This window comes from Ahaetulla prasina, chromosome 9 (genome assembly GCF_028640845.1).
Source record: "Ahaetulla prasina isolate Xishuangbanna chromosome 9, ASM2864084v1, whole genome shotgun sequence".
NCBI lineage: Eukaryota > Metazoa > Chordata > Lepidosauria > Squamata > Colubridae > Ahaetulla > Ahaetulla prasina.
The window spans coordinates 10,944,462-10,955,166 of record NC_080547.1 but is presented as its reverse complement, the minus strand read 5'-3'; the positions used below and the strand labels follow the sequence as shown (position 1 = coordinate 10,955,166).

General features: G+C 41.0%; 1 protein-coding gene across 1 annotated transcript in view; it reads left to right on the top strand.

Moving 5' to 3' along the window:
• Positions 1-963: 963 nt before the first annotated feature.
• The window catches only part of DIXDC1 (DIX domain containing 1), a 52,065-nt gene continuing 42,323 nt past the window's right edge, over positions 964-10,705 (top strand). The window contains exons 1-2 of the mRNA XM_058194576.1: positions 964-1,003; positions 5,267-5,424. Of these exons, the coding sequence (XP_058050559.1) occupies positions 5,365-5,424 (60 nt within the window). The 5' untranslated portion in view covers positions 964-1,003; positions 5,267-5,364. The remainder of the gene's footprint in view (positions 1,004-5,266; positions 5,425-10,705) is intronic.

The window sequence follows — 10,705 nt, the reverse complement described above, 5'->3', positions numbered from 1 at the left end:
ATCCTTATGATTTACACTGATATATTGATCATCAATTGTGTTGTAAATGTTGTACCTTGATGAACGTATCTCTTCTTTTATGTACACTGAGAGCATATGCACCAAGACAAATTCCTTGTGTGTCCAATCACACTTGGCCAATAAAAATTCTATTCTATTCTATTCTATTCTATTCTATTCTATTCTATTCTATTCTATTCTATTCTATTCTATTCTATTCTATTCTATTCTATTCTATTCATTTCGATATCCTATCCTATCCTATGCTATCCTTCATTCCTATATTCTATTCTATTCTATTCTATTCTATTCTATTCTATTCTATTCTATTCTACTCTATTCTATTCTATTCTACTCTATTCTATTCTATTCATTTCGATATCCTATCCTATCCTATGCTATCCTTCATTCCTCTATTCTATTCTATTCTATTCTATTCTATTCTATTCTATTCTATTCTATTCTATTCTATTCATTTCAATATCCTATCCTATCCTTTTTTTATTTTATTTACATTTATATCCCGCCCTTCTCAGAAGACTCAGGGCGGCTTACACTATGTAAGCTATTCTATCCTATCCTATCCTATCCTATGCTTCATTCCAATATCCTATCCTATTCTATTCTATCAGAAACACACACACACACAAACACCAACACAACTCAAATGACAGCAACCCCGACTCTCAACGGAGCTCTGCAGCCAATTCGGCTCGTGCATTTTTGCATCTGGCGAGCCTTTGCGCTCCAGCAGCCGGCCTCTCAGCCGAGCCTGGGCGCAAAAGGTGCGCGCGTGGTTTCTTTTGTGTCATCTAATCTGGATTTTAAAATTTGAGGCCTTTTGCAAGAGGGAGGATGCGGTTTGCGGTCCAGCCGCGAGAGGGCGCCGCGGCGCGCGTCTCCAAGGCAACGGGAACGCGCTGGGATGGCCGGCTGCTCCCGGGAGGCGATGCAACCCCGCCGGGCCTGGCCGGGCTCTGCTGTTGGCGGGGAGACCCCGAAGGTGGGTGCTGGGGGGGGGGAAGCATCCAGTGTTGGGTCCCCGGGGGTCCCTGGGGGCTGGGGGCCCGAGCCTGGCCTCCTCTGGGCAGCCCCGCCGCTTCCCTTGCCGGGCCAGGCCGCTTTTGCAAGAAGTGGGGTGGGGGTGTTTCCAGGGTTGCAAAAGTTTGGGGGGCCCCACAGGGAACGGACTTTGGGGGCGGAGTGGGAGGGCCAGCAGGGAATGGGATGCAATATTGCAAAAATTGGGGAGGGGGGGTTTAGCAGGGAATGGACTTTGCAAAAAAAATTGGGGAAGGGGCCGCAGGGAATGGTGCAATATTGCAAAAGTTTGGGGGCCCACAGGAACGGACTTTGGGGAGAGTGGGAGGACCAGCAGGAATGGGATGCAATATTGCAAAAGTTGGGGAGGGGGGGTTTAGCAGGGAATGGACTTTGCAAAAAAAATTGGGGAAGGGGCCGCAGGGAATGGTGCAATATTGCAAAAGTTTGGGGGCCCACAGGAACGGACTTTGGGGGCGGAGTGGGAGGCCAGCAGGAATGGGATGCAATATTGCAAAAATTGGGGAGGGGGTTTAGCAGGGAATGGACTTTGCAAAAAAAATTGGGGAAGGGGCCGCAGGGAATGGTGCAATATTGCAAAAGTTTGGGGGGGGCCACAGGGAACGGACTTTGGGGGGAGAGTGGGAGGGCCAGCAGGGAATGGGCTGCAATATTGCAAAAATTGGGGAGGGGGGGGTTAGCAGGGAAAGGACTTTGCAAAAAAAAATTGGGGAAGGGGCAGCAGGGAATGGTGTAATATTGCAAAAGTTTTGGGGGCTCACAGGGAACGGACTTTGCAGTGTTGCAAAAATTGGGGAGTGGGAGGGCCAGCAGAGAATGGGCTGCGATATTGCAAAAAAATGGAACGGAGTGGGGTGGGGGGAGCAGCAGGGAATACACTTTGCAATGTTGCAAAAAAATTTGGGGAAGGGGCAGCAGGGAATGGTGTAATGTTCCAAAAGTTTTGAGGGCTCACAGGGACCGGACTTCGCAGTGTTGCAAAAATTGGGGTGGGGGAGTGGGCAGCGGAAAGCAGACTATTTATTTATTTATTTATTTATTTTGTCACAACAATATATATAAGTATCATACAAAAAGATTATATAGTGTATAAACATATATATGAGTAAATATTAGGAGGAATAAGCATATATATATATATATATATATAAGAAGGAGAAAAAGAGAAACAATAGGACAGGTTTGTGCTCTTATGCATGTCCCTTACAGACCTCTTAGGAATGGGGTGAGGTCAATAGTAGAGAGTTTTTGGTTAAAGCTTTGAGGATTTTGGGAAGAGACCACAGAGTCAGGTAAAGTATTCCAAGCACTGATGATTCTGTTACAGAAGTCATATTTTCTGCAATCTCGATTAAAGCGGTTAACATTAAGTTTAAATCTATTGGTTGCTCTTGTATTATTGCAATTAAAGCTGAAGTAGTCTTTAACAGGAAGGACTGCAATATTTTGCAATATTGCAAAAATTGGGGAGGGGGGGTTTAGCAGGGAATGGAGTAATATTGCAAAAGTTTTGGGGGGCCCACAGGGAATGGACTTTGCAATGTTGCAAAAAATTGGGGAAGGGCGCAGCAGGAAATGGGGAGTGGATTTCTGTGCTGGTTTTTTAGTGGAGACCTGTGCAAATTGTCCCTATGAATAATCCTTGGGGAAAAGTGGATATTAGGAAACGTAAGGCTGACAAATTCATGGGTCTTATTGGGGCACGTTTGTTCCTTCCAATTTATTTTAAATCCCCTGATAGAGAAAGTTTTGGCTTAGGGAAGCACCAGCTTTCGATACCTCCAATTAAATGTAATTATGAATTATTAAACTGTTAAATTTAGTGCTTTCATATAAGCATGGAGAAGAGTCTGTAATAGATCAGGCTTATTAGTTAGGTTTTTAATTATATATATATATATACATACATACACACACACACACACACACCCCTTTCTGTAGAAAGCAGCACTTAAGCAAAACTCCGTGCATAGAACGAGCAAAGAGTCAGCAATAAGAAATTTTAATAAGGCATAATAAGCTCATTTTTACAGAGGCCATTTGGATTTTTTTTCCTGATGGTGAAATATTAACAAGGGCTGAAAAATGAATACAGTATGCAGCAGATACGTTAACAAAAGTTAATCAGCATTGCTAGATAAGTTTTAACATTGGGAAGAAATTTTTCAGGGGTCTTCCATACTCTCAAAGGAACAATGAATTTTTGCGTCAGTGTACAGTCTGGCTGTAAATATAAGAGATAGTCCTCAGTTTAGGACCACAATTGAGATAGGAATGTCCATTGATAAACGAGGCAGGGGTTAAGTGAGTTGCACCGATTTTACAAGCATTTTTGCCATGGTTTTTAAGCAAATCACTTGCAGCTGTTAAGTGAACCACATGGTTATTAAGTGAATCACTGAAGTTGTTGGGTGAATCATGTTCAATGAATTCAGCTTCTCCCATTGACTTTGGTTGTTAGGAAGCCAGCTAGGAAGATCGCAAATGGTAATTTATTTATTATTATTATTATTGATTTTATTGATTTTAAATTATCTATTATTAATTTTAATGGGGTTTTAGTTTTATATATTTTAAAGTTTTTTAGGCCAATTATAAAATAAGTTTTTTAATTTGTATTTTAAATTGTATATTGTATTGTTTGTTTTTATTTTTGGCTGTACACCGCCCTGAGTCCTTCGGGAGACGCCGGTATAAAAAATCGAATAAATAAATAAATAAATAAATAAATATTATTATTAAAAATTATTGGCCGCCCATCTTTATCTATCTATCTATCTATCTATCTATCTATCTATCTATCTATCTATCTATCTATCTATCTATCTATCATCACTACATACTTTCTCATCTCTGTGTCTGTCTGTCTGTCTATCTGTCTATCTATCTATCTATCTATCTATCTATCTATCTATCTATCTATCTATCTATCTATCTCTATTACTACATAATCTTTCTCTCTCTCTCTCTCTCATCTCTGTCTGTCCGTCAGTCTGCCTATCTATCTATCTATCTATCTATCTATCTATCTATCTATCTATCTATCTATCTATCTATCTATCTATCTATCTATCTATCTATCATCACTACATACTTTCTCATCTCTGTGTCTGTCTGTCTGTCTATCTGTCTATCTATCTATCTATCTATCTATCTATCTATCTATCTATCTATCTATCTCTATTACTACATAATCTTTCTCTCTCTCTCTCTCTCATCTCTGTCTGTCCGTCAGTCTGCCTATCTATCTATCTATCTATCTATCTATCTATCTATCTATCCATCTATCTATCTATCTATCTATCTATCTATCTATCTATCTATCTATCTCCATCCATCCATCCATCCATCCATCCATCCATGGTATCTATATAATTTATGTACCCTAAACTCTCTATCTGTCTTTGTATCTATCGTGTATTCTATACCCATCCATCCATCCATCCCTCATCTTCTTTCTATCTCTCTCCATCCATCCATCCATCCATCTATCTGCTATAGGGTCCCCTGCTTGAGTAGGGAGTTGGACTAGAAGATCTCCAAGGTCCCTTCCAGCTCTATTCTGATTGCAATTAAAATTGAAATTAAATTGAAATTGAAAAATCTGTATCTATATCTCTATATAACTAATATATATATAGATATAGATTTTTATGTATGTATATGCGTGTATGTGTGTGTATATAATCATGTGACCAGGGGATGCTGCCCTTGTCATAAATACACAGTGGTTGTTGCCAAGTGCCCAAATTTTGATCACATGACCATGGGGAGGCAGCCATGGTTGTAAGTGTAAGGACTGGGCATAAGTCACATTTTTTCAATGTCGTTGTAACTTCATACAGTCGCTAAACGGATGATTGTAAGTCCAGGACTGTTGAAGGAGTCTGGTAACATCACCTCCTCAAAGCAGCCTATGTATAATTAAAGGGATTTGCTGTTTGACTGTTCCTGATGTTCTACTAGCAACTTTAAGATATGTGGACTTCAACTCCCAGAAGTCTATAGCCAGCATGGGTGGACCAGGAGTTGAACTCCCACATAAGGTGCCTGGGGATTTCTGGGAGTTGAAGTCCATACATTTTTAAATTGCCACGTTGGGCAACCCTGTTCTACCAGCACAGACCTGTTCTGGCAGCAGAGATTTATCGTGGTTCTCCCGCAACATCTGCTCTTCACACACCTGGTTTTTATTTTCTCGCAGGTGGCACAGACAGCTTGAAGTCTTTGAAGACGGAAAATGGACCTCCGCTTGCTAGAAGAACTCTCCCTCTCTGCTCACCCAGGTTTCTAAGCGCCAGCATGGAGATCCCAGCTGAGGAAGGAAGAACCGGTTATCCGTCACAGCCCAGAGAAACTTCAGTGAGTCTCCCAACAATTAATAAATGAACGATTTGAAGGTTAACGCTAATAATAATAATAGATTAAACCCAGCTGGACGTTGCCCAAATCTCAATTAGTGTGGGTAGCCTGCAACCATCCAAGAAAGAAATTAACCATAAAACCGACAAAAACAAAGATAAGATTACAGCTAGGGCTCACCGGGGTCTTTTGAATCCCACCGATTGGGGTCCTTGGTGCCTGGTGATGCCCAAAAGAGCCTCCCATGTGCCAAGTAGTCTACCTTCATAATGAGGGCAACCCACGAGATGTGCGTCCATAAATAACCTTGCCCCGTATTGGTTGGGAGCAAAATACGGTTAGGTCTCTACAAGGCAGCTCTGAAATTCTTACAATCGGAGGACGCGTGTTATTTTTTAAAATATGCAGATTAAAAAAAAAATAGGAATGATATCTGAATATACTGTGGCACAGATCGTGTCTGGAGAGGGAAAAGAAGATATTTGGGGGCAGAAGGATTTATTTTATTAGAATTGACCAGCAGAGGTCATTACCAACCAGGTGTAAATTTATATTTTAGGTAGCTAAGCAACTCCCTGCTACAGTAAAGTCGCTGCCTGTTTTCCTTAATTTTTGCTTATTTGAGGCCGCCTTAACAGGTATCTCTGTGGCTCTATAACCTTTACCGAAGTACTTTTAGCTGAATATTCAAAGTTTATTTTGGGAATGAATAAGATAATATTTGGAATCAAAAATTGGTGCAACTCGCTTACCGACGGCCATGGTTAGCAGTGGAAATTCTGTTCTTAATTATGAACGTAAATTGAAGTTCTTTTGAGGGGGGAGTGCCTCGCGCTAGGGCTGGGGTGTCATATTTTCATTTCTTGTATCACCCTGCCTGTTCCTTTTGACAGCCAATCTCTTTCTTAAGCTGGCCTGAGCAGCTTTGCTCCAATGACCTCATTTATTATGATTTCTGGAGATGAATGAAAGGCGGTATTGTCCCCCTTGCAACCAACTCTCCGGCAAAAAAGTCTTATTTTCATTTGCAAAAAAAACAACAACCCCAGAGTCCAGTGATATTGTGCTCAGCAAATCCAGAGATCAATTTCTCAGCTTCCTGCCTCTTAAAACCAGTTTTCAGATTTCGGGGCTTGATCCAAGATTTCCTCTTAAGCGCTTTGAAATCTCAGCCTGGCAGAAAAAAGACTCGTTTGAAGGAATCAAATCCTTCGGGGGAAACTGGAATATCAATTTTTGTAAGGCTGGTTTTCAGGGAAAGATCAAAGAAGGAAGAGAGGAGTATTACTTTTGAGGGGTATTTCTCTTGTGTGTCTAAAATCAGCAGTAAGTTTTATATACTTTGGGTCTGGAATGAGACAGGAGGTCCTTGACTTACGAACGGTTGCTTAGCAACCATTCGAAGTTACGACGGACTCTCCTAAAGCTACTTGCAACCCGGTTTCAAAATGATAATTTCTGGGTTTCCCCCGTGGTCACGTGACTGCAGTTCGGATGCTCAGCAACTTACGGCTGTTTGCACAATTACAAAACTGTGATTTAATGATGATTTTGCCTTGCAAAATCTGCCCCATGGCACATAACGGGTTTACTTAACGACGGTGGTGTTTGCTTAACAATTGCTGCAAAAAATTGGACCTGGCCATGTGGTCACCTGCTGCCATCACAACTCCTAATTTTGTGAGTTCAATTACGGTCGTAGCTCGAAAAGATTTCTTCTTTGGAGCCTGATTGTAAAAACCTCAAAATCACGGTCCACCCATCAATATCGCTTAGTCTGCCCTGTTTCGTCTCTTTCAATATTTATACGGCTTTGAAGACAGTTCATCCTGAAAAGCAAACATCTCAGCTAGAAAGTTTGAAGGATTTCAGAATTTATGGGGGAGAAAAATAGCCATTTTTAAAAGCTAAGTGCTAAGAACGAGAGACAGCTGTCCCAAGTTTGCACTGAAAATTCCCCGGTGTCTTCCACTAATAAGTCCAATTTGGTTTAATTAGCTACGGCTCCCTTGAGATTATATGAGGAGGGGACTTTTGACATGCTGCAGTCGTTAAATGTTTTAGTATTAGGGTTTTGGGGGCATTTTGACTAGACAATAATAAACATCCTTTCGATAATACGATATAGGGAGGTGGCCGCTTCTGAGCGTCATAACTTTAGAAATAGCAAAAAGGTTGTGTGCAAACATTCATTTACGCTGGTGCACTGAGACCACAGAAGTGAAGAAGTGGAGATCTGACACGTTTATTTTATAGCATTTTAGGAAGTCCAGATTGCACAAAGAAATGCCTATATGGACAGGTAAAGAATGAAAATCTACCTGTTTCATTGCATGGTCGTAAAACAGGCCAAAAAGTCTTAAAATTAGGTTGGTCATGTGGCTGACCTGTTTTATTTTTTATTTTTATGTATTTATTTGTCAATCATGTATAAGATAACAGGTAAAAGTATAAGCATAATTTGGATACATGAAAAGGGTAAGTAAAAAGGAACATTAGGACAGGGACGGTAGGCACGTTTGTGCTCTTATGCACGCCCCTGACAGACCTCTTAGGAATGGGGCGAGGTCAACAGTAGACAGTCTAAGGTTAAAGTTTTGGGGGTTTGAGGAAGAAACTACAGAGTCATGTAGTGCATTCCAGGCATTGACCACTCTGTTACTGAAGTCATATTTTCTGCAATCGAGTTCGGAGCGGTTTAGCTTGAGTTCGTATTTTTTTTTTATTTATTTCTTTTTGTCACAACAGTATACACAAACAATTGTCATAGATAAAACAACATATCTTGAAGAAAATATATATATATATAAGTAAAAAAATATGCATCAACTATATTAATTTGATATAATGAAGGGAACAATAGGACAGGAACGGTAGGCACTTTTATTTATTTATTTATTTATTTATTTGATTTTTATACCGCCCTTCTCCCGAAGGACTCAGGGCGGTGTACAGGCAAGATAAAACAATACAATGTACAGATTAAAATACCATTTAAAAAACTTATTTAAATTAGCCTAAAAATTAAAAATTTCCATACTAAAAACCCCATTTAAAAATTGATAAAAGATAAAAGATGTGCTCTTATGCACGCCCCTTATAGTCCTCTTAGGAATGGTCCTCTTATTTGCTCTTATTTGCTCGTGGATTGTTGTGATTGAAGCTGAAGTAATCATTGACAGCCAGTATGACTTAACGACCGTCATGGGCAGGCTCCATGACGGTCATAATACCCGAGGATTATATTTATTGCAGAGGCATGGGGGTGTGTGTTAAAATATCAAGATGGCCACAACAGCGCAACTAAAACCCCCCGACCTTTTTCAACACGTGAGTTGCACATGTGATGGGTGTGAAAAGGCACCTCACAATTCCAACCCCCCCTTTTTTTTGTTGACTCCGCTCTTCTGTTAGCTTTTATCTCACTTCTGCGGAGTTTCTTCCCTCAGAAAGCAGGTAAGGAAGAATAATATCGTCTGTTGCCTTCACCGAGTCTTTCTTTGAAGCCGCCCTCAGGAGCCCAGACAGGAAAACAGAAAAATGCTTCCTTGGGTTGGTTGATTGGAAAAAAATAAATGTATATAATCAGCTCTGCAGACAGGATTATTCCCGAGGCTGACCCTGATAATTCCCCATCTGTTTTCTCAACAGGGCTGAGAGACCTCACCTCCATTAAATTGTTTTTTTTTAAAAAAATGGTTTCGTTTAACAAATAAAATGGGATGCTTTTAAGAAGAGATTGGACAGCCACTTGTCGGAAATGGCATAGAATAGAATAGAATAGAATAGAATAGAATAGAATAGAATAGAATAGAATAGAATATTTTAATTTATAGACCGCCCTTCTCCCGAAGGACTCAGGGCGGTGTACAGCCAGAATAAAATACAGGGAAGCAAAACAACACATACAAAGCTAAAAACAACCCTTAAAAAACCTATTCCATTTGGCTACTTTAAATAAAATATTTCCCTATAAAATTTACAAGAAATTTAAAACCCATAAAATCAATTTGATAATTTTAAAACTTTAAGCGAGTCCAGCAAGACGAAATAAATAAATAGGGCAGTGATGGTGATTCAGCATCAAGTGCTGAAAAGGTTGCGCGGAAATGTTGCACGTGTGCCCACGCGCTCGTCAAAAGCCAAACTTCGGGTTCTAGCAGGCATGCGTGCCCAACAATCAGTTGGCTGGCATGCAGGCACTGCCATGCGCATGAAGGGATCACGCTCCGGAAAACCCGAATTTCACACCAGTTTTCGGCACTGCCGCGCGTGCGAAGGACAGCTTGCGCACATGTGCTCAGAAACCCGGAAGACAAACAGGAAAGCCCATACGTGCCGGGCAACATGACTTTGTGTGCCATTTTGGGCACGCGTGCCATCGGTTCGCCATCACGGGCCTAGGGTCTCCTGCCTGAGAAAGGGGTTGGACTAGAAGACCTTCAAAGTCCCTTCCAAACTCTATTGTTCTGTTTTCTAAAAAGAGGGGGGAAAAATTATCATCCAAAAAAGAAGAGAGAAGCGAAGTCATTTACTGTGCAGAACAAAAATTTCTTTGCATGATCGCATCTTTAGTTTAGTTTAGTTTAGTTTAGTTTAGTTTAGTTTAGTTTATTGTCATTGCATCTCGTACAACAAAAATAAATGCCATCTTCAGTGTACATTACAATTATAAAAATAAAACACAAACGCACATCCTTTACATTCTATACCCGTGATGGTGAGCCTGTGGCACACATAGCCATATCGGTGGGCACGCAAACTCAGCTCCGGCACGCATGCATAGGCCGGCCAGCTGATTTTTGGGCCTTCTGGGCCCACTGGAAGTAGGGATACAGGCTGTTTCCTGCCTCTGAGGGCCTCGGGGTGGTGGTAGGGGAGGCCCATTTTTCTGTCTCCCCAGGCTCCAGAGCCTTTCTAGGAGCTTGGGGAGGGCGAAAACGCCCCTCCCCCCCGAGGCCAGAAACGGCCCATTTGCCAACTTCCGATGGGACCCTCCCTCCCTGGCACATGACGGCAAAAAGGCTAGCCATCACTGTTCTATACAATTGAACTAAAACCCCGATATTGCATTAATATTGCACTATGCAGTAGAATTCAGTATAGTTACTGCTCTGGGATAGAAGCTGTTTTTCAGCTTATTTGCCCTTTTACTCATTTATCCAAATGTGGCTGAGAGATTAATTGCATCTTTGCATTAACCATCCACTTCCTGGGTCTTGCCAGTTTGCTTATTGCCATAACTTTTGTGCAGATAAGTACATCAATTCTTTTCTACATG